Source organism: Ixodes scapularis, unplaced genomic scaffold (genome assembly GCF_016920785.2).
Source record: "Ixodes scapularis isolate PalLabHiFi unplaced genomic scaffold, ASM1692078v2 PGA_scaffold11__112_contigs__length_91849675, whole genome shotgun sequence".
NCBI classification, from domain to species: Eukaryota; Metazoa; Arthropoda; class Arachnida; order Ixodida; family Ixodidae; genus Ixodes; species Ixodes scapularis.
This window is the reverse complement of record NW_024609837.1, coordinates 60296082-60318989: the sequence shown is the minus strand read 5'-3', so window position 1 is coordinate 60318989 and position 22908 is coordinate 60296082. Positions and strand designations below refer to the sequence as shown.

The window sequence follows — 22908 nt, the reverse complement described above, 5'->3', positions numbered from 1 at the left end:
ATATACAAAAGTCCGTAAATAAATTAGAACCTAAAATAAATCGCTTTATTTGGAACGTTAACCGAGGAATAAATAAACTCAGTACGAGTTCACCTTGGGAAACAGTTCAAGTTAAGACGGGATTCCGCTCTCGAACGCAAAAAAGCGAAAAGATTGACAGTAACGGCGTCTATGGAGTCGAACCTTTTAGGATGTCCATCTTCTGTCGGAAGCTTTGAAAGTCCTGCCCGATAGCGGACACTGAAAGCGGCATCACCGTTGCAGCAACCTTAGAAATTCCCCAATTACCGCTTGACCGTTGTGCTATACAGTTCTTGCAGACTTCCATGTATCGTCGTGTCTCTTGTCGCCATTGTGCAGTATGTTCGGACCGTTCAAACAGCAGCAGGACATAAGTTGTGTCATCCTGACGTCACGTAATTTGCTACTGATCCTGTAACGCCTGACATGTTGTGTCGCGTCTGTTCTAGCATATATAACTCGCTTCTTTGCACAATAAACGTTGTTCATCACCCGGGATCTTCTAAATGGTCTATGGCGCTAGGATAACGTTCACTCTTACCTAATGGTTCGTTGGACGGTGATGGCTGCGGTATTGGAGAAGGTGTATCTGGTGGAAGATTCGCATTTGTCACAGCCTCGGTCTGTGTCCTCACAAGGGGCAAAAGGACTCCTGCCAATAGCACTATTTCAAGCAGCCATGGCGGGCGCATGGCGACACAACTCGTCGCGAGATGCAGTCGATGCAGACAAGGAGAGCCTTCGATGACTTCAGCGACTGTAAGGCAAAGTGCGGGCGGATGTACGCTGCCGGTCAGCGATAAACCGAGGCACTTCCAGTACACACTTCGCGGATGTTGCTCGCAGGAAAGAGATACTTCCTCTGTCGACTAGACTGAAGGAACTACTGATGAAGCTGCAATTCTCCAACCAGCGCATGTGGAAGCGCGTGGCACGACGGAGTACTCGCCTTAAGTAGATACCGCCGTTTTGTCGCTTTTGGTCTTCGAACCGCGTCGAAGAGTCGAGGAGTTCCTCTGCAAGTGACCTCGGGCTTTCATTGGCTCGGTAGGGTAAGTAGTTATTTCCGTTGACCAATTGTTTGAGAGAGAATTAAGAATATTTTGTCTTTGGCAGTAGTATATGCACTCTAAAAAAAGGGGTATCGCCTTACATCCTTTTGTCTCATATAATGCACCCCAAAACTTTAGTTCGACGTACAGTGCACTATAGTCGAACAGACGGACCCAAATTTTATGAAGGGCTTGATAACAATGCGAAATAACTTTTTTTATATAGCTTAAAGTACTATCAAAGACCACAGAAAGAAAACACTGATGTTTTGCAGTAGGGACAAAAAAAAACCCGATTATTCTTTTTTTTTTTTTTGTAGTCGGTAACACGTACATTAGCTATTTTAATAAGTTGTACCACACGGCTACCAAGCCTCTCGTGAGAGTTAGTACCGTCAGATCGACGTCTGTGCGCTGTACGTCGAACCGAAGTTTTGGGGTGTTTTATATGAAACAAAGGGTGTAAGAATACACCCTTCTTTCTTTTTAGGGTGTGGGTAAAAGGAGAGCCGCACTAATCCATAGCTCTCAGCTGTTCGGGGGAGAAATAAAACTCGGATACTTAGTTCACAGTCAATAACAGGTAAGGGAATAACATAAGGCAAAGAAAATACAGAAAAATATCAGTACAAAACAGTACTCACGTTTTCAGCCACTATTCGAGCCTCGAATGCAATATACATTTCTCAGAGATCAGCATCGAAAGGGAAATTATATTTCGGTAAGTGCTCTGTGTGATGCTGCTCTTCAACCTGATTTGTGTATCTCAAGAGTTATTCTCAAAAAAAAAATATAGATATATAATTGTTGCAATGCAACAATTATATATCTATATTGTGTCTGTAGATGGAGACTCGTTTATGTCTGCGGCTCAGTACAAAGCATCACATGTTTGCACGGTGCCGCGCTACTTTGACGTCAGTTAACCACACACCGTCGAGCAGCAGTAAGCTATTTCTGTGGTGTCGAATTGGCTACAGTGGACCGTGCGGTTTGCTATCCGGCGTTTTGTGGCGTCATGTTGCTTTATAAAGAAACAAAATGTCATAACAAATACAAGATGATATAAAAATCACTTTATTTAGTTTTATAACGTTGTGATCATTCGTTCCCTTCACTGTAAAGCGTATTTGTGCTTTAGCTTATTGCGGTTTCAAAAGGCAAACTTGTTTAGTTGTCTATCAGCTCGTGCTCAAGGACCAATGTAGAGAAGATAGTGGGTCATTAACACATGATTGTCGTTCCCTCGAGGCAAATCCCAACTGCTGCTATCGTCATAGTTGAGACAACTTTGAGTTCCAGAGTGAGTTCGGTTGAAACCTGCCGTTGTGCGAGTGAAGTATACGTCTGCCAGCGCACTAAGTGAAAGGTACGTCTTCGAGAAAGTATATCAGTTTGAGCACTAACCTTCTGGCCTGAAAACAAAAACCGCAATGGACAATAGTATATATTTTTAGGCTTAGCCCTTTCAGTGAGCCCGGTTCCAAGAAGCCCCAACAAGTACGGCGTTACCATTAGCATGTCTTTGTATTGTGATTTTAGGAGAGCTGAGAGAGGGGTAATTACCCCTTTCTCAGTTTGGTTTATACTTAGGTGGCACACTTTTGTGATTTAAGTCCAACTAGGGTGCCTTCATGTGCGCTTTGCTTAGGGTGGTGGCATCTCGCCATTTTGTCACACACACACGTTTGTTTTTATGTTTTGTTCAGAACCGCGTGAAAGAGCGTGTCCCTGCACGCGTCTGTGGCGCTGACTGTGCTATGGCGACATTTTGTTTTCGTCGATTTCTTTGTATTTTCCCCGTGAGCGCGTGCTGTCGGCATCTGGTACTACAAAGGGTGGCATCACCCTAAACAGAAGGACATTGAGGCACCCTAAGTCCAACAATATTCCAGGCTTCCGCGAGCTTCAAATCCTCTGCTTGATTAAGCAAAGTTTATACTTTCATCACGACCATTTAAGAATATTTTGAAAGTTTAACTACATATGATGAATTGCGGTAACCTAACCTGTCCGATCAAAAAGTAGATTGCAGTGGAAAAATTTCAGTACGCTAGCAGAAGCACAACGGAGGGTATATATACACCTTAATTAATATAAGAAATTTCAGACCATTCCTGTAATCCGTGCGCAGCTAAACATTGTGGTAAGAAGACCGGCAGAGATTGCATGTTTTCATGAGACCAACGATCTTTTTCATTAACAAAGGCATGTGCCATCTTACATTCGCTTCGTCAGTGCTACGAGTATCAAGCCCATTTGGTAAGTAGATCATGCTTCCATCAACCCATTTCTTTAATGCCACAGGCCAGTTTGGAAGTACATATCTGTAGAACTAAGAACGCCAGAAAAAGTCAGGCAGTCCACGACACCTGGTAGCTCACGTGACTGTACGGACGTTCTTATGACGTCCTAACTGTCTTGGATTTCCTGAAAATGTATATAGGACATCTGTGCCACCTAGGACACCACAATGTCTTGACATCATAGCAAAAGCACCATAACGCAAGGAATACACTATATTAGAGCCTTGTGGTGTCTTCGATTGTCCTGGTTTCCATCACACAATTCTATGAATTTGAACCAACTAGCCCATGTTTCCGTATTGTAGACCATAGTGATGTCCTCTCTTGTCCTTGTCTTCCTAGTTCGCTTAGTTATACGCAACAGGAAGCATGCGCAGATGCTTTGTTCTTAATAAAACCGGCTCCAGCGAATGCTCAGCATACCTTCAGCTCATTTAGATGAACTTTATTGTTTATACCCGTTTGCGAGTGCGGCCCCTGGGTGCCGACATCTTGCGTAGATGTAGATCGCGTAGATATGGGTCGTCTGATAGTCAAGCATTGAGCATTGCATAGGCAGACTCATGGTTGCCAGACGAGCTTTTAAAGCGCAGCTGCTTACAAACCTGTATAAACAAGGAATTAGTGTAAACGATTAAACCGTGAACTTTTGGCATATGCAGTTTGCCGCCAAGATGGACGTCATGTACCGGGCCAGCGCCTGGTTTTCGGCGCTGCGGGACAAGCCGTTCCCGACCATGTACGGCGAGAACAAGACTGCCGTGACGGCCGATGTCCTCGAAGCGGGACTCATCCTAGCCTTCTGCATTCTCACCTTCGCTTTCCTGCTGCTGCTTCCAGGCGTGCGAGGAGGACAGGTGAGAGATTGTTATATCGGAATTGATTAGAAATGTCGAAAACGTTGCATCGACGATCTTGTACTAGAAATAAGAATCCCAGGCCCGAGGAGTGTTGACAAGACAGCAGAGAATTGGCAGATCTCGGGTTCTGGAGACCTTGCTCAGTGTCGGCCGAATTCTGCACTTGAAAAATTTCTGAAGCACGTACTTAAAAACGTTTCCTTTCTATCTCCTTCTCGAATCATGCAAGGTTTGTTTAAACGAAAATTTATTACTGAAGTGAAACTTGCGGCAGATGTAGAATAACTCAATTATTGTGACATTTACGACGACGGAATTATATGAGGCTTTTATAGCATACCTTATGATGTCGCGGAACTCTTCGGAACCAGCAAGGTTCCAACCTTTAGCACGAGCTAAAGGTTGGAAAATACCTAAGTCGTATTGCATTCCTGTATTGGACGTACGCAGTAATTGTTGTTAGAGGATATCAATATATTGAAGCTGACTAGATATTTGTGTTCCGACGAAGGTCTAAATGTGTTGCTCTTGCTCTTTTGCGTTTGTCAAAACTAGCACAAAATTATTAAACGCATAACTACTATAGCATTTTTTCTCCTTACAATTTTTTGTACTCTTAAAATTTTATTTTCAGACGCAACTACTAATGTTTATATCGTAAAAAAAATTGCAATGTATGCGGACAAATTAAGCCTCGTAGCTATCCTTCGGAGCCACTAAAATCGCTCGTTTCTTCGCAGAAAATAAACGTGCTGGTGAGAGTCGGCGTGAGCCTCTTCATCGGCGCCTTCATACTGCGTGAGTTGGGACCATCGCACCATAAACTTTTCGCGTCTGTAGTGACCAAAATCTTCCGCAATACTCTCCTTTTTGTGTTTTTTTTATATTAACGCGTTATGGGTAGACCAATATAGGCACCCATTAAAATTGAAAAAAAAAAGATAAGGTAATTAGACGATAACGTACTAAGGCAGGCCAGCTGGTTAAACATTTCTAAAACCCAAGACGGAGGATACAAGGAGGGGACAAACACAAGAGGTCTTGTTTGTCACCTCTTTGACATTAAGAAATGCAAAACGTCACGCTTGCATTGCTTAATGTCACAACTCAGACAACGTTTTTTGGTCTAAATATATGTTTCGGCATCGTCATTCGCTGAGCTGCCTCCGTAAGTTGCGATGATTGGCTCTCCGAGTGTTGTGCGGGAAAGTAGACGCACGGGATTTTTTTAGAGTGTATGTAATGATGTTCGAGCGGCGCGACTGCGGCTGTACACAGTGATGCGAGGAAAATATACGTGACGCCCTAAGAACACCTCCTCTCTTGTGCAGTTTGCAATTTCGGCCAGGAGTGGGAGGTTTCCAAGATCAGAGCCGTCACCCCTTACCGAGCTTTTAGTCACCAGGAGCTGCATGCTGAGATCGAGGTGAAGATCGGTCTACGAAGCGTCAACATCACCCTCCGAAGTAAGTCCCTATTTCGTTGCCACTTGGCCATTTAAGCCATGAACCCCACAGCTGACTTACCTGAACCGCCCCCCCCCCTCCCCCCCAAAAAAAAAATCTATCTATCTATCTATCTATCTATCTATCTATCTATCTATCTATCTGTCTATCTATCTATCTATCTATCTATCTATCTATCTATCTATCTATCTATATATCTATCTATCTATCTATCTGTGCGTCTATCTGTCTGTCTATCTATCTATCTATCTATCTATCTATCTATCTATCTATCTATCTATCTATCTATCTATATATCTATCTATCTATCTATCTGTGCGTCTATCTGTCTGTCTATCTATCTATCTATCTATCTATCTATCTATCTATCTATCTATCTATCTATCTATCTATCTATCTATCTGTCTATCTATCTATCTATCTATCTATCTATCTATCTGTGTGTCTGTCTGTCTGTCTATCTATCTATCTATCTATCTATCTATCTATATATCTATTTATTTATCTATCTATCTATCCATCTATCTTTTTATCTATCTATCTATCTATCTACCTATATGTCTTTTTATCTGTCTGTCTATCTATCTATCTATCTATCTTTTTATCTGTCTGTCTCTCTGTCTGTCTGTCTGTCGATCTATCTATGTAATCTAATCTAATCTAATCTTCCAGGGTTGGCCAGACGCTCGCTATGACGTCTTGTATATGATACATTTTACTTTCATTAATGAGGATCAGAATGATGTGAGGTGCCAACATCGACGGTGTTGGCTAAGGACGCGGTTACTACAAGCTTCCACCGTATTTTTTTTTCCACACGTCATCGAAACTGTTGCTGACAATCAATAATCCAAGTCGTGACGTCACAAGTAGGTACTGTAAGAGGGAGCCACCGAAACATCTCGTCGCCGATAGAAATTTTTTGAGCGTCAATAATACACCTCCGCTTCTTTCTCCACTACGAAGGTGCCACTATGTTATAACTGGATTGCACTATTGCTCATGTGACATCTAGCCTTGCCTGCAGAGCTCCAGACCCCGTAGGTGGTTCCGGAGAGCGTTGCTGCGGTACGACAAAAACGATCTACGAAAACTCCCTAATAAGAAATGTGAGATTTAATAAAACTAGATGCAATCAAGTACCCTCACTCTACTAAAATATTAAGGTGGGCTAGTTGGATATGCATATTTCGAAATAAATAGCGCGAAGGTCAAGAACAAACTGACGGTACAAGCGCTACACAACTGTCGTTTTAATAATCACACAGAAGACGAGAAAGAGGTAGCGTTTCTCTCTCGTCTTTCTTTTCGGTATGAAAATTCCCAAAATGAAATCGTCTTGATGGAAGAGGAAGTTACGTTGAGGGAACTGAGAAATAACAACGTAACGCCCTCTTCCTTCATTGTTCTCTTTCTCGTCTTCTGTGTGATTATTAAAACGACAGTTGTGAGTTAGCGCTTGTACCGTCAGTTTGTTCTTGACCTTCGCGCTATTTATTTCGAAATACCCTCACTCACCGCCTGCTCAGGAGACTGTTGGCAAATTTGCTGTTGGTTTCAGATGTGTTTTCCGTATTTTATATCACTGTGTTCTGTATCGTACCAAGACCTACATGAATAGAGGTGCAACCTGTAAACAGTGCGCCGAGCTGCCTGCTATACATGTTTTCTCGTTTGTAGCCCGGAACTTTCTGCATCAATGACACAAAGCATTTGGATTCAGCTAACGCACCGGATTCGTGTATTGTCTTCGTTGGGTAGCTTCATATAGTGCCAGCCTGCTTGACGGTGGTTTCCTGGCTGAAAACGCAAATATAGTCGCTCTGAGGCCAGGTACGATAAGTTTTTCTTCTTTGTTCATTATACCTACAATGGCGCTTCAGGTGCACATGCAGATATGCAGATGTTCAGATAAGGATGAAACACGATAAAGGAAGGAAGGTAAAGTCTGGGGAAGGACAATAGAAGACTAAGTCTAATATTTTAGAATTTTTTATAGATGGTTTCGTTTTGGATTGTCCCCTTTCAGTTTCCGCAGCTATTTTACTTTTCGCTTGACGGGGTTTAAGTTTTGACTTTGTTTCCCCTCGCAGTGAACATTGCAATCATGACGTCTTCTTTTCAGACGAGACGGTGTACGAGGGAACGGCAGGCGACAAGGTGGACTACAACGAAAGGTTTACATGGGCATGGGAGCAGGGCAGGGCGGGATTCGGACCTCAAGGTAATTTTATCTGCTCGTTCCTGGACGTGCTTTCGCATGCCGTGATTCTCGTGGAAGTCTTGATGTGTCGTGGTATGTTTTGACGGCGAGTGGACGATGCCCTCATCCACCGATGCTCTTTCATAGCGTCCAGCAATGCGGAGAATTCGGACGGATTTTATAAAAGGTTTTAATAGCCAGATGCTTCTGCATAAGAAAAATGTGGTACTCAGGTATTTGACAAAATAAACGAGCTTCACTACGTAAAAAAAAAAAAAGAAGAATGAAAAACTTACGGACATAACAAGAAACTTTTATTCCGCGAGTCAGTTTCAACTTTCAACAATAATGCTCCCTGCTTGTCAAAGTTCTACAGTGTGGCGCTTCGTGAAGTTCTCTCCAAACGTATGTGCAAGAAGCTGCGACTGGCATTTTTTGTAATTGTTTTTGGAAAGACAGATTAGAACTAATAGTTCCTTTTGCGCTGCATGGCACCGCCCTTTATAACAAGCGAACCATTTAGACTGAAGCGAGATTGGGAAACCTAAGCCAGTTTGGAGTTGGAGTTATGTTCAATTTTATTGGTTTTGTCGCCTCCAGCGGGTCATTTCAACCGGGACTTCCGGACGGCGCAAGTGAAAGGAACTCCCTTTCCGATCCTCTGGATTGCCGAGTACTTCACTTTCGACGGCGAAGGCATCCGTTTCGGCAGGCACTACCGGACAGCAGGGTGGTACACGCACATTCTACTGTGGTAAGCCCCTCTCACCTGCCCAGCCATGTTGTCATGGTGTGCGTCAACTCGTAAATGTGCTCCTACATAGAAACCATTAAACCTGTCTATAGCACAGGAGAGAGACCGCCTTGTAGGCTCAGAGCTGAACGTGTACTTGATATGAGTTTAGATGGATGCTTTGATGACCTTTGGATTCGTCTGTTCTTCCAGGACTGCCTTTCCTTTGTGGGTCGTGAGCAACTTGGTGTTCTTCACTGTTCTCTGGTACGGAGCATGCGTGCTCATTTTGACGGGATCGTGTCTGATTGCGGGCACGATAGTCTACGCAAGCGTGCGCAACTTCATCCCTCTGGAGGTCCCATTTTACGACGGTGACCAACTGGTCCACATCCGGATGATCTACGGATGGTGCTTCTGGATGAACCTCGTCAACGGTGTGCACTTTCTTATATTTTTATAAATAGTCTGGCACCCAGGAACGTTCAAACGATGGATGGTATTATTCGACAAGCGTCTTGGTGCGACTTGTTGATGTTATGTGACCCGCGGGTGCAGCAACCCTCTTGATGGTTAGATCAATGGCGAGTTGCATGAGTTGTTTTAAAATTGAGTTTGACGGTCGTTCAGAGGATTCCAAATGGTGAACTTTGTTTTGACCTCATTTTTATAGCACAAAGCACGCGTAGCTCTGTCTGCAAACTTACGTAGTTTTCGTAATTTTTAACACAGTAGATGTTCATGTTCTTCAAGATTGAAAAAACAAAATTGAATGAAAAATGAAAAAAAAAAAAGTTATCAGCTGGCTAGAAGATACAAGTGACATAATTCAATCTGAAAGGAATTCAGAAACCCTGTAGACTTTCTGTTAACACTATCTACAGGAATGCCAACAAAAAGTTTTCAACCAGAAAAGAACAGAACGATGAAGTCAGAAGGAGGTCATTACAGTCAACAAGAAGTTAGCATGTCATGTTTACAGGGTAGGGTAAACGGCTTTGACTAAAATCAGACAAGTACACGTTATCCGAACAAGTAACTGAATATTTCTACTCGTTACTAGCTCAAAAAGTAACTAAATACGTTACTTGTCGCCGATTCTCAAAACGAACCCGTTACGTTAACTTCAAACTAACGAGTTATTTTTCTCGTTACTTTTAAAGGCCAAATACACAGCTGCTTGTGTTTCATGGTTTATAGTCTTTTTTCAAAGTTTTCATGAGTCATGTTTCCCCGCTTGCTTGAGAATACAACTCCGGCAGTGCTGACCAGTCGTTCTACTGACGCGCTCGAAAGAACGGCATGCAGTGTTGTGCTTCGGGAAGAGCTGGTGAATCTGGGATCCTCGTTTCTCTTTTGTTCTCTCTGCTTCTCAAGTTCCAAGTTGACAATGGGATCTGTGTATTCCTGCGCTGGCGGCGACCTCCGGGTTTACATTCGGTCTGTACACGATTCCAGAAAGTTCGACCAACGAATCTTATCGTGTTCGCTGGGTGAAGGGCACTCCCAGCCGTAGAGTTCGACCATCGTGTTCAGCGATAAATGTGCTTTACTGTAATACTGTTTAGTTCTTTTTCGGGTTGCCCATCTGCCTTTGTCGCAATAAACGCATACTCAGGTTAGAATTAAAACGAGGTTGTATAAACGCTGTTGTACATGTTACCCCTCAAAAATAACGAAATACTGTTACTCGTTACTTGGCCTTACAAGTAAATAAGTATGTTACTCGTTCCTTAAAAAAAACAAAAAAAAAACTATACTCCGTCTCACTAAAACCGTGTAGTACAGCTAAAGCTACATAAGAGAGCGCGTATGCCAACCTGTTCAAGAGGAGGGAAAGGAGGAACGGGAGAGAAGGGCTGGGATTCCCCCTTTTCCTCCTTTCTCTACTCTTGAGCAGTTCGGGATACACTCTCTCCCCTGTAGTTTTAGCTGTGCTGCACGGTTTTAATGAGGCGGAGTTTAGGTAGAAGTAACTGGTTACCAGTAACGCGTTACATACATGTCTGGTGTCGTCTTACACCCTTTTGTCCCATATAACGCACCCCAAAGTTTTGATTCGACGTACAGCAAGCGCACTGATGTCGAACAGACGGCCCCAACTTTTACGAGGGGCTTCAGAACGGTGAAATATACTTCATTAAACAGCTAATGTACGTGTCAAAGACTACAGAAAAAAAATCACTGAGGTTTTGCAGTAAGGCCAAGAAAACCCCGATCACTTTTTTTTTTTTTTTTTTGTAGTCAGTAGCACGTACTGTACATTAGCTATTATAATAAGTTGTATCACTCGGCTGTCAAGCCGCTCGTGAAAGTTGGTAACGTCGATTCGATGTCAGCGCGCTGTACGTCCAACTGAATTTTTAGGGCGTCGCATATGAAAAAAGGGGTGTAAGAATATTCCTTTTTTTTTTTTTTTTCTGAGAACGCTGGGAAAAACCAGCTGTAGCATCACACACCGAAGGGAGACGCAGATTCTGTATTTCACGTGATTTGTTTAGATAAGATGATTGCGTTAATTCACTCATTCATTGCTTGGAATTATAGAAATAGGCATTTAACTACGTGCAGGACTGGTGTGCCTGCTGGTAGGCATCGTTGTGCTCTTCATGGACCTTCGCTACCCTGACATCATCAGCACCTTCTTCGGCATCGACATTCTGCAGGACTACGAGGAAATATACGAAGGTAAGAAGACTTTTTCAAAATTCCATCAGGCAGAATTGGTGGTCGCCATTTTTTGGTCATCCTGGTGATGTCCCACACTGTCTGGTGTTAATTAGGGGGAGGAAATTGGCTTATAAGGGCGGGAGGAATCATATGACTGTCTTTTTAGACTTACACTAGGTGGCGCATGCTATACCGCTTGTTACAAAAGATATAGCCCTTAACATGCATCCATCTTTCCATCTTGGCAACGAAGCGCGTGATTGAATGAACCTCGTCAATAATGTGCACCACCTTCTATTTTTTTTTTTTTATATAAATCGTCGTTGCCAAACGCAGACGAAGCACTCGTTATCAATACGATTGCTTGGTTCAGACTGTCTGCCCAAACAATGGCGGATTCTGATAACTCACTGCCGCTACTAGATGGCGCGAGCTCTTGAGAGGGGTCAGGTATACTGTACCTGACAAAACTACAGAGAGTTTTTTTTTTGTTGTTGTTGTTGGAAATGCAGGAGAAGGAAATCGAGACGATATGCGTGCCTTTGATGAAAGAATACTCCGGCGTTATTATTTTTTTTTCAAAGTCCCCGGCTTGTTTGAAAATTTGCTAAACTCACCAACAAACATCGGTGAAATAGAAAACCCCAATACTGGCTCAAAATATTAATTTTTTTCTCAGAGTTATTGAATTTACTATTTTGGTCCTCACCACGTTTTTTAAAGTGCAAGTTTTCTATTGGCAACAGTGTTAAAGTGACGTCAGCGGAAAGCAAGGGTTCACTAATTTGGACTGTGCACTTTGTTCCCAACTGATTACAAGCAGTTTCCTGGTGTGAAACGAATGCTTGGAAAGCTCGTTCCAGCACCCGCGCAGCAGCACGAAACAAATGCTCGGCGTAGCCAATTTTTAGACTGCCACATCGACCTTGGAGGAGGCATGCCTTCCCCTGACGTCACGGCACTTAAAAGCGCGGATATTTTTGAATATTGGTTCGGGCATCATTTTCACTTGCCGATTTCACAGTAACTACTGTGAATTTCGCAATACTAACTAGCATACCCGAAAGAGTAAAGGCCGGTGATTCCGAAAATATAGTTAGTTGGGGTAGCTAAAAAATTCGCAGGGTACACCTTTAGGGCTAAAGTCCCACGGCAGTAATCTTGAATAGCTACAAACCGGCTTTACTTTATTAAAAGAAATATAGATACTCAAAAGTAGCTTTGCTAACATATTCCTTTTGTTTTATGGAATCGTAGGGCAAGCTATTAAAGTCATGGGTAAATTATGTAATTAGATAAATAACGAGTAGATATTACCAAATTTTTCCTCTATTATAATGAAGGAGTAGGCAAGAGCTTTTTTCTTAAGTATTCGTCTTAAAATTATTTTTTTTTTTTTCATATAAGGTTTTGTGGTAAAAATTGCTTAATTTTTAGAACAGATTTTAAGAATAGGAACTGACTGCCTTTCCTTTTTGGTGATCATCGCGCTACGTCATCAATTTATGCGGAGGAGAAAGTAAAATAGATGTACTGTAAAAGGGTTGATATGCTGGGTAAATTGGCTGTCAAACGACATCAATAAAAAAATTTAAAAAAAAAACAGCGCCAAAATTTGAGACAAGGTTGAAGCAGCGCACAAAACAGACGCTATCGACGTCTGTGTTGTGTCCTCCTACTTTTGTCCCGTCCTTTTGAGCTGTTTTTAATAGTGCTGAACGATATGGTTCGCTCTCTGGCTCCGTGGCGTCATTTCGCACTGGCACACGTAGGTCACACCTATAGACCGTTTTATCGTGGGCGCCATTTTGAGAGCGAGAGAGAAAAGAGGAAAGGGCTACCGGCGCTTTCCCCCTTTCTGATTGTGTAGAAAGAGTGCGAGTCCCGGATGAGAGGCCTGGCCGGTGTTGGGCGTCTGCAGTGCCCCAACTATGTTCGCGCTTTCTCCTACGTTTCAAACTCCCAAACTTAATTAGAGCCATGGTCATTGATGGCGACAGTCCCCCGGTCATCGGGACACCATTGCTGGGTGATAGGGTGCACGAATAACGACAGAAAGCGTCGAATACTGTCCGAAGGCTTATATGTAGCTTGCAGGGAATCCGGCAAAGCAAGTATGGCTGGAATGTTTTTAAGCTCCATTGCTTTCCGGATGACTGGAAATGATGAACCATTCATACATTTTTGCTTGCAATGAGCCTATTTCAACGTAGCCGCTTTTAGTTGTAATCAACAAGCGATACACGCAACGGGAACCTCAATTAACTTTGTAAACGCCCGGAGCTGCTACATATCGTCTTGCTGTGCTGTTTTTATTAGCTTCGTGTCCCTGTTCTTATATTTCCTTCTGAATGAAAGACGAAGACGCTCTAGCTGTACTTTTATCGAACCTCAGAAAGCCTCGAAGCAGCCACGAATTATTTCACTATTTGATGCAATATTTTCGGTGCTGACCTCCAATTTCTATAGCTGGCACGTTCGCTGCCGCTGTTCCCCCCGTCGCCACACTGGCGGATGCCATGACTCGAACAAAGAAACGTGCACACTGGGCTCGAAAACGCAGATCGCAACACACGAGACGTTCCCTGCAGCGACTATCAAGCGCCTCAAAGCGCCTTAGTTAACGGAAACAACCCACCAGCGGCACTTCAAGGAGCGCTTTTGCCGGCTATCTGGTATCGCGCAGAAAATCGCAATTAAAAAAAAAAAAAAAAAAAAAAAAAACAACATTAGAATTACGTTTTTAACAATTTCCAGCCTCACCCGGCAGCGGAAATAAGCCTTCAACTAAGTGTTGTAGATGATAAAATTGATTCAGTCACCACTGCAAATTATCACTATTAAGATAAATTCAGTTACGAAATTTTACAAGCTGAAACAGCAGTTATCATGAGAAAACTCGCACGCACATTGCGAGCGTACCCCATGTTCATCGGCGGTACAGTGTTCGGTGCGCGCTCCATTCACGAAATGTTCCGAGCAAAGTCGAGAGAATGGCGTTAAGGAAACGCCTTTTCGGTTTACGGACGCAATCCACTGCCGCCGGAGACAGGGGTCATGTGGAAAGCGATGGAGCTCAAAGACATTGCAGCCGCTCTCGCCTTGCTGGATTCCTTGCAAGCTACATATGTCCTCGGACAGTATTCTATGCTTTCTGTTTTTATTCGTGCACCCTATGACCCGGCAATGGTGTCCTGATAACCGGGGGACTGTTGCCATCGAAGCCTCTGGCTCTAATTAAGTTTGCGAGCTTAAAACAGAAAAGAAAGCGCGAACGAAGTTCGCGCACAGCAGACACCCAACACCGGTGAAGCCTGTCATTCGGGACTCTCACTCTTTCTACACAATCAGAAAGGAGGAAAGCGCCGGTAGCCCTTTCCCCTTTTCTCTCTCGCCCTCTTTCAGTAAAACGGTCTATATGCGACTATGGTAATGTAAATAAATTGCGCCACCCGCACACCAAATATCCTTCATCCATCCCGCCATACTCTAATGCCCCATTTTTACAAAAAAAAAAAAAAATGATTTTTTTTTTTTGGCTTTAAAATTGCTTGAGTTCCTTTCGTAGATCAGACCGATCAACTCAAGTGGGAAAAGTGACCATGTACTGCTCATTTCGGAGCTCTATCCGCGAGTGCACTGGCCAGTATGATAACAACATTATGACACACAAAAATGGCAGTAACTTGTTTAGACCACGAGACGTGGGAGTGGCGTACACGAGCATCATTCGACTTGTGAGTATCCCCAACGTTGTGAAGTGAGCTTGTGCCCACACATATGGTCGGTGACAGGTGAAGAACGAAGTGGAAGCTCCACCCACCCCTTTCCACTTCAGCGGAGCGAACGGTGGAGAGGAACTCGCCTCCTCTCCAGCGATTTCTCTACTAAAGTGGAAAGAGGTGGGAGGAGCCTCCACTTCGTTTTTCACCTGTCACCAACACGTTATTTCCGTGACTCCACTGTGCACAGCTTGGTGTCCGATGTCGCCTCCTAAGAGCGGCTTTACGTACTTTTGTTTGTTTGTTTTTTCCAGACCCCGCCGAGCTGACTAAGAAGAAGAAAGATGCCGTGTCTGTTCCCCTGACGGAGACGGCTCTACTGGCGCCAAGCAGCCCCCCTCCTGACTACAGCAACGAGGGCCCAGAATACGTAGGCGAAAACTCGCCGATTCCTTTCCATACTTTTCTGTGATCAAACCGATTGGTTGATTTGCCTATTCTCGGCCAGAGCTCTCGTGACTGTGAACGCTGACCACGTATTTTCGCGATATTTGTGTATTTCGTACGCTTCTTTCCGTGTCCGAATTTTCTGCTTCGAAATCGGAAGCATCAAAATAACACCGATGTGACTTCGGAGAAGCATTTGTTTAAGTGTTCCGATCTTCCTTGTCCCGATTTGATTTCCACAGCATTCTTAAAGCGCTACGCGGAGTGATCTCTAAATACCTTCGCATTATCTCGAGTCTGGCGAAAGCCCTCCACTCTTTTCACTTTAGCTGAGCGAAAGCTGGAGAGGAGGAGAGGAGAGACTCTCCTCCTTTCCAGCGTTCCCTCATCTAAAGTGGAAAGAGTGACGGGCCCTCGCTTCCTCCTCTCTCCCCTTCTACCCTGTCCACCGTTGCATGTTTCCTCCTCCCCCATGGTGAGGAGGATCTTTTGCCCTGCAGAATCTCAAGTCTGGTCGTCGGCCTTTAGCCTGCCACCAACTTTAGTCGCCACCACGCTGAACCATCGTGCACCGAGCTGGAACTTTAATCCCGCTTGGGTTCGCTGCAGGAGGCACCGGCGCTTCGCAAGCGGACAGTACTTAGCCGGTACCAGCGCAGTTCCATCCGCAAGCCTGCCCCTGCCCCGCGCCGTCTCAACATGTCCCCGACGCTGGCGACCGCAACCGAAGAGGACGACGACAATCCCATCTACGAGAACACCTTCCAACCCGACAGGTGATCTCGCGGAGCCCCACTAATCCCCCTCCCCTCAATCAATAGATGGATTAAGATATATGTAGGCGCCGTTTAAATTCGATATGCGTGTTGCTTTATCAGGATGTACGCGTTTCAAACGCCAAAAGCATCGCTTCTTTCTCCAGCCACCAGATATTTTATGAACTACATCGGGCGGCGTATGAACAACGCGCAAAACTTGATTTTTTCTTTTTCTTCTTTTTTTTTTCTTGAGGTAACAACCATGAGCGTACCAATTTGGGGGGGGGGGGGGGGGGGGGGGGGGCAAGCATGTGTTTTGCTTCCCCCCCCCCCTTCTTGAAACAGCCGCCAGTGGGCAGGGCAAACACAGGTCGGCGGAGCCCAAGAAATGCCAAGGGCACCGCACCGCACCCCTCCCCCCCCCCCCCCCCCGGGCTGCCCCCCCCCCCCCCCAAAAAAAGTTGGTACGCCGCTGGTGACAACGGGTAAAGAGGCGATTATCATTGGTTTAGTAAGATCTCGAGTGCCGTATCTCTTCCTCATTATCGGAAAACAAAAAGGGAAAGGTTGACACCGGTGGTAAGACATGGTCGCGGCTACGCTACAAGCTCTTGAAATATGAGGTCCGATGGAGAAAATAAAATTCTGGCATTCTATCCGATTAAATAAGCTAAAAAATCGCAGAATGCTGAAACTCCGTGGAGGTTGTGACGTTTGCGGTGGTGATAAAATGCGGATGTTTGAGTACAGTACGTTGCCCGCATCAAAAAAATGTCTAACAGAAAAACAATTTGTTTTTATGAGCCAGCAAATGTCCACATAGGCCAAATATTCGTCAAACCTAGAAAGGGCATGGTTGGCGCCTGTGGCACTCATTTCAGTAAATCCAACTTGTCAGTAAGAAACTTTTTTTACACGTTTGTTTTATTGAAATACTTTCCACGTAGGCCGAAAAACATGGTTCCATATTTAACCTTGTAGGTCCCCGAAAAAAAAAAAAGAAGTATGGCGCGGTTCGGTAGCCATCTGGAAAATTTGCTTTGTCACTGTTCGAGCCTCTGCTTCACCTTTCGTAGCGCGTGTTCGCTGTCCCGCAACGTTCTTCTCAAACTTCTGTGGGATCCGAAACTCTGCAGACAACGCTAGCGTTGCGCATGCGCACGAGCGCCGCTTTCGATGCAACATACAATAGGGAATTTTCGTAGACCGCGAGAGCGTTGCGGGAGAGCGGAAAGGATCTACGAAAACTCCCTATTGACAAAATGAAACACCGTAAAGCCGCGGTCTCATTAAAAACTTGAGAAAATCGCCTAAAACTTTTTTTCTAAGATAACGGTGTTCCGACCGCTAGGACTACATTTGGGTGGAGAATGGGCGCTGGGTGATGCGTAGTTTATTGTTGCCGTGAAAACGACCCTGAAAATTTTCGTGGAGGACACTTTCTACCACCTGGCCCTGGTATCGAACCAGGAACCTCTCCATTTCCAGTGGCGCGCCCTACCAATGGGCTAACCAGGAGTTAGACGTCAATGAATCAAGCGAGTTTTAATAGCTGTCACCAGTCTAACACCAATAAGGGTGAAGGCCTGCATTTTAAGGTTATGATATAATGATGTAATTAATGCAAAGGTGCAAGCGAGCTAGACAAGAATAACGGAAATAATTATTGGAGAAGGGCCGGAACAAGGGGTACAAAGGACATCCTTTACCTTAACACCACAACCTTAAAATACAGGCCTTGTGGGTGTGAGACTGGTGGCACCTGTTAAAACCCACCGGTTTAGCTCGGTTGGTAGAGCGTTCCACTGGAAATGGAGAGGTCCCTGGTTAAATACCAGGGCCAGGCGAATTTTTTTTTCAGTCGCGCTCCAGTCACCTACTTGTGTTTAGAGATGTGTGTTTGTCCTTTGTTCCCCTTCTCCGGGAATTATTTTCGTTATTATTGTCCATCCCGGTTGCATCTTTGCGTTCAGAGCATTACACTCACCGTCCTAGTCTAAAGAGGCGAGCTGGTTGATGTCACACATATTTGAGGAAACCGGACACGACGTGTCCCCTTTTCGTCCGTCGTCCCCAGGTAAAAAAAAAAAAAAAAAAAAATGTCTGTTTTGTTTTTTTCCCAATATGACCATCCCGTGAGATTGGCCATAGGAAAACTATCTGCAATCATGGCCGAAGCATGCATATGCGGAGCGCTGATTCGTCTGCTTCTTTTGCCGGGGGGTTGCTGTGACGTCAGAACGCCGAGCTCAGATTGAAGAATAGTAGGTCGAGCTCAAAGCAGGCTGCCTTGAGCTCTACCCACTTTCCTTCAATCGGAGCCAATCAGAGCTCGGCGTGCTGACGTTGCCACAACCCCCAGCGAAGGAAGCAGACGAACTTCCGCTCCGCAAAAGTATGAAGCAAAACTTCTTCGAAGGCGTGTCCGCATATAATTCTGTCATCGTGTCTGCGGTGGACACTGTGTCTTTTGCACGATTCCTTGAGCGGTGCGACTACCTTCTAGTTCAGACATGTTCGTTTGAGTGTGATTCACTGCGTCGCGACCGCTTATGACTACGCTTACGACGGGGTGGTTGTCATGGAAACCGTGATCCGTGCAACGCGTCATAGTGGAACGAAGGAGTATGCGGAGCGCAAGTTTGTCTGCTTCTTGCACACGGGTTACGGTGATGTCAGAAGGCCAAACTCTTATTGGTTAATTAAAAAATATATATATATAGCGGGTAGACCTCAAGGCATTTAGCATTAAGGGCAACTCCTGCACAAGAAGCAGACGACTTGCTCTCCGCATGGTAACAGTTTTTCACGCTCAATTAACACCTTTAGTAGAGGATGGGTGACCGAAGGACAGAGTTTATGCTGCGAAAGAGAGTGATGGACAGACGAGAGTTCTAGATTTCTAATATCGGATCGTTTTCATGGGATTCTTTCTCTTCAGACACGATGGCGCCGAAGATGGCGGCGTCGGCAATTCCAAGGAGAACATCCTGCTGGCTACGCTGAAGCGGTGAACGCGAGTGAAGAAGCTGCGAGGTACTCGGGCCTCCGGGCACAGCCAATACCACCCAGCAGATAAGGCCCGTACCTGTTTCCCCAAACGTCGTCGATCGTGGATCCACGCCACCCAGCGCGCATCAGCATCGCCGCCGTCGAGCTACAGCGGATGTGTTGGCCGTTTGGGGTGGATCGGAGATTCACCAATGATGACGTAACCCGCATGCCTTATCTTCTGGGTGGTGTTGTCAGCACTCACGGGGGGTATCAAATGATGGTCGCCTTTGTACGCCAAGTGGCGTTCAGATATCTGAAGTCTTTCTCATGCGTTCATATCGGTGCATGTAGTTGAAACACTTCCGACGTCGCCTCAAAGCGCGCAGCCCGCTGGTGCTGAGCAACTTTTGTTTCGTGTCCGAGCGTACGTCGCAGCCTAAATGTAGCGATTCGTTTTCCTGGTATCAGAACTGAATAAAAACATGAGTGTGCGATGTTTTTGAGTCCTGCAAATGTCCCTTGAACTCTAAGCTGTTGTGCTTTTTGTGACGCCAGCTCCACCACGTCTTGTAGGCCACGTGGAGCTTACGAGTCGCGCACTCAGTTGGCTGTGACGCTCCTCCGCGCCCTGGCTTTTATTAAACAGTTGCTAATCCAGCAGTGTGTATGCCTTTTCTGTTTCTCTCTGTATGTAATCTTCCTTCACGTTCAGCTGGCACCATATATAAGCCCCTGCCCGCCTAGCGTGACGCTATACAGAGCAAACGTGGAGGCCTTATCGAGGGAAACTTGATGAAAAACAGCCTTAGATAAGCAGGGACGAAGAACGGGTGAAGAATACGACAGGACAACGGCTGAATCGCAACTGAAGTTTATTGAAAGAAAAGTTATCGAGGGACCTTATAATGCTCCTGCTCGGTGCCAATATTAGTGAAAACTGGAGCTGTCATTGTGTTTCTTTAAATTAGCCTCTTTTTTTTTTTCTTTTTTCTTTTTTTTATGTAAATGCACTGAGTCGACACTCGTCGAATTGTTACGTTCCCCTCAATGAAATTTTAGAGGTCTCCAAGAATAATGTTTGTTCGATGCATCACAACTGCCTATCACCTAACTTCCAAACGACGTCGTAAAACTTCATAACAAATATATATATATATATATATATATATATATATATATATATATATATATCAGTGTGTCGAACCGAAAAAAATACGGGTTCGGTTACGGTTCAGGTTCAGGTAAATTTATTTTGTTCCGGTTCAGCTCCGGTTCGATTAATTCGATCCGCGAACCGGTTCGGGGCGCAGAACCGGTTCGCGAACCGGTTCGGAAATTATAAATGACAAATTGCAACATCAAAATAAATTACAAATAAAACATCTGAAATCAGCACATACGAAACGGGATACATCGTAGTGTAAGGCTCAGGGATTTCTACCAGGAATGGTTTCTTTATGTGCACTCAAAGGTTAAATCACCGACGTTTACGCATTCGGACTTCATCTAATTGGGTCCGACGCAGTAGCTGTAAAATCCGCGACCTCCTTACAAACCCACTTAGAAGTAGAACTCGCTAACTATCCCGCCACCTCGGCGTGTAAGCAATTGAAGGAACAGTGGGGAGAAAATACAGCTTTCTTTATTTGAACTAGCCTTCGGTAACTCAAATTAGACCCTAAAGAAGTTTTCATTAAACAAGATACGGAATATGAAAAACACTTCACCGAACGCAACGCCAGAAGGACGTAATAGGATAAATATTAAAATAGAAGACTTCGCTGTCTCACAAATATGTTAGCTTCTAAGTGCCTACACGAAACCGGATGCATTATTATCAAACTCCACAGCCTTTTCTTTTCTCATTCCGATGGAAGCAAGCTTCAAGAACTCGCGCGTTCTGGAAACGTGTTACGAAATGAGCACACAGCAGCATTTAGGATTTACGAGATTGTAGGAAAACAAAATCCCGTGACGCGATTTTTTTTTTTTTTTTGCACAGTTTTCCAATTTTCTTCCGTGCAAGCCGCGACCAGCGCAATACTGGTTCCTATGTCAAGATTCATGGATGCAGCGTTTATATTCCTAAGACTGAGTGGAGAAGAAAAATATGTAAGCGAGGTGTGTGTCAGTTGACGGCACTTAAAAAACAAATGGCATTGATAGCACATTCATTGTCAACAGCGCGTGGCCGAACCGTTTTGACATGAGCCGGTAACCGTTATTTTTTTCCGGTTCAGTTCCGGTTCGGGTTCATCGCGATAACAATATAACGGTTCGGGTTCGGGTTCAGTTCCGGAAAAAATACCGGTTCGGTTCCGGTTTTCGGTTCGGTTCGGTTCCGGTTCGACACCCTGATATATATATATATATATATATATATATATACATCTTTAGCAAACGTTTTGTCTTTAGCGCGGGCTTTCTACTTTCAACAACACTTCCTCGCCTCGTGAGCACGCGCTGTCAAAGCACGATAGAAGGCAAGATGCGCGCGTTGGAGGTGTAGCCTTTACTTGATATGGGTCATGTATCTGTTGCGATGAAGACCGTTCTAAAGGCTAGGAATTTGGACATGGAATCAAAGGTACAGGAACGCGTGTTTGAGCGCCTATGAAAGCTGTGCACGCGCATTCTTCCCACCTTCGGAAATGCCGCATAATGGTCCAACGCCGGGACGAATAATGCGGAGTCACTGGGGCAGTAATCAAAAAATGAAAGCCGTTTACAATTCCCTGTAACGCCGGATTAGAGCGCAGCTCTTGAGGAGGAGGACGGAAGCGTACTGAGGGATAGGTGACTCTGAGGTCACGTGACCTCAGGGGGGGGGGGGGGGGGGGTCGTGTGACGTCAGGCGGGGTCACGTGACATCGGGGGGTCGCGTGACCTCATGGGGGGTCACATGACCTCGGGGGGGGGGGGGGTGGGGGTCGCTTGACCTCCGGGGTCACGTGACCTCGCGCTTACGCCGACGCCGCTCAAGCCAGAAACGGGCGCTCTAAAATACTAGCGCGGCTAGATTTGCTTGGCCCGCGTGGTATTTGGTGAAGACAATGATGTGTAGGTGAAGTCATTTACATGATTACGAGAACCCCGTAAACCCGAGGTCGAGGAAACAAGTGAGGTTCGACAAACTTGGTTCTTCGATCCCGGCTCCTCATAATGATCTGAATTACTTCACCAACTTACTTGCCTTTTCTTTATCCTTAGCTAAGTAATTTACCCGATTAACCTTCTCAAACCATGTTCATTCCATTGCATCGCGTTCCCGCCGTTTGCTGAGGTACATACGTAGAAAATATCAGCAAGGGCCAAGGACCCATCGTGATGGCGAAACTCTACACCGCCCTTGTTCTGCCCATCCCAGAATATTGTCCACCCATCTGGTCCCCTCAATCCACGTCAACACAAGAAAGTCTGGAGCGGATTCAGCGGAAAGCCGCATACGGGGTCTACGCCCGGAGTTCCCCGATCCCTCGTCTCCAACCAAGCGACATTTCGACGAGCCAGTTACTTAGAACCTCAGGATGGACCAGCGTCGCTCGGTACCAGGAGAGACATGGCCACCCTGAGACTTTTAGCAACCATCATTGGGCCAGGGATACCCCCAGGATGATTACCTGAGCACAGTCCCACGCAGGAACCACCGTACCGGTCATCTGGAGCCCCTGCTCGC

The 22908-nt window shown here is 45.0% G+C and overlaps 1 protein-coding gene across 1 annotated transcript; it reads left to right on the top strand.

Annotated features, from left to right (window-relative positions):
* Positions 1-888: 888 nt before the first annotated feature.
* LOC121835141 (dual oxidase maturation factor 1-like) lies at positions 889-19743 on the top strand. The gene is made up of 11 exons (XM_042289106.1): positions 889-1073; positions 4042-4236; positions 4980-5037; positions 5571-5705; positions 7831-7929; positions 8509-8662; positions 8855-9078; positions 11213-11329; positions 15348-15463; positions 16090-16256; positions 19180-19743. Exons 2-11 carry the CDS (start codon positions 4054-4056, stop codon positions 19250-19252), a joined length of 1326 nt encoding a protein of 441 aa, XP_042145040.1. The 5' UTR covers positions 889-1073; positions 4042-4053; the 3' UTR covers positions 19253-19743.
* Positions 19744-22908: the final 3165 nt, after the last annotated feature.

What these genes read in the sequence shown, in the direction of transcription:
- LOC121835141 (XM_042289106.1), top strand. Translation starts at nt 4,054, where the DNA reads ATGGACGTCATGTACCGGGCCAGCGCCTGGTTTTCGGCGCTGCGGGAC. An exon ending in CTACGAGGAAATATACGAAG is followed by an intron (nt 11,330 to 15,347) that starts GTAAGAAGACTT and finishes TGTTTTTTCCAG; the next exon opens with ACCCCGCCGAGCTGACTAAG. An exon ending in AACACCTTCCAACCCGACAG is followed by an intron (nt 16,257 to 19,179) that starts GTGATCTCGCGG and finishes CTTTCTCTTCAG; the next exon opens with ACACGATGGCGCCGAAGATG.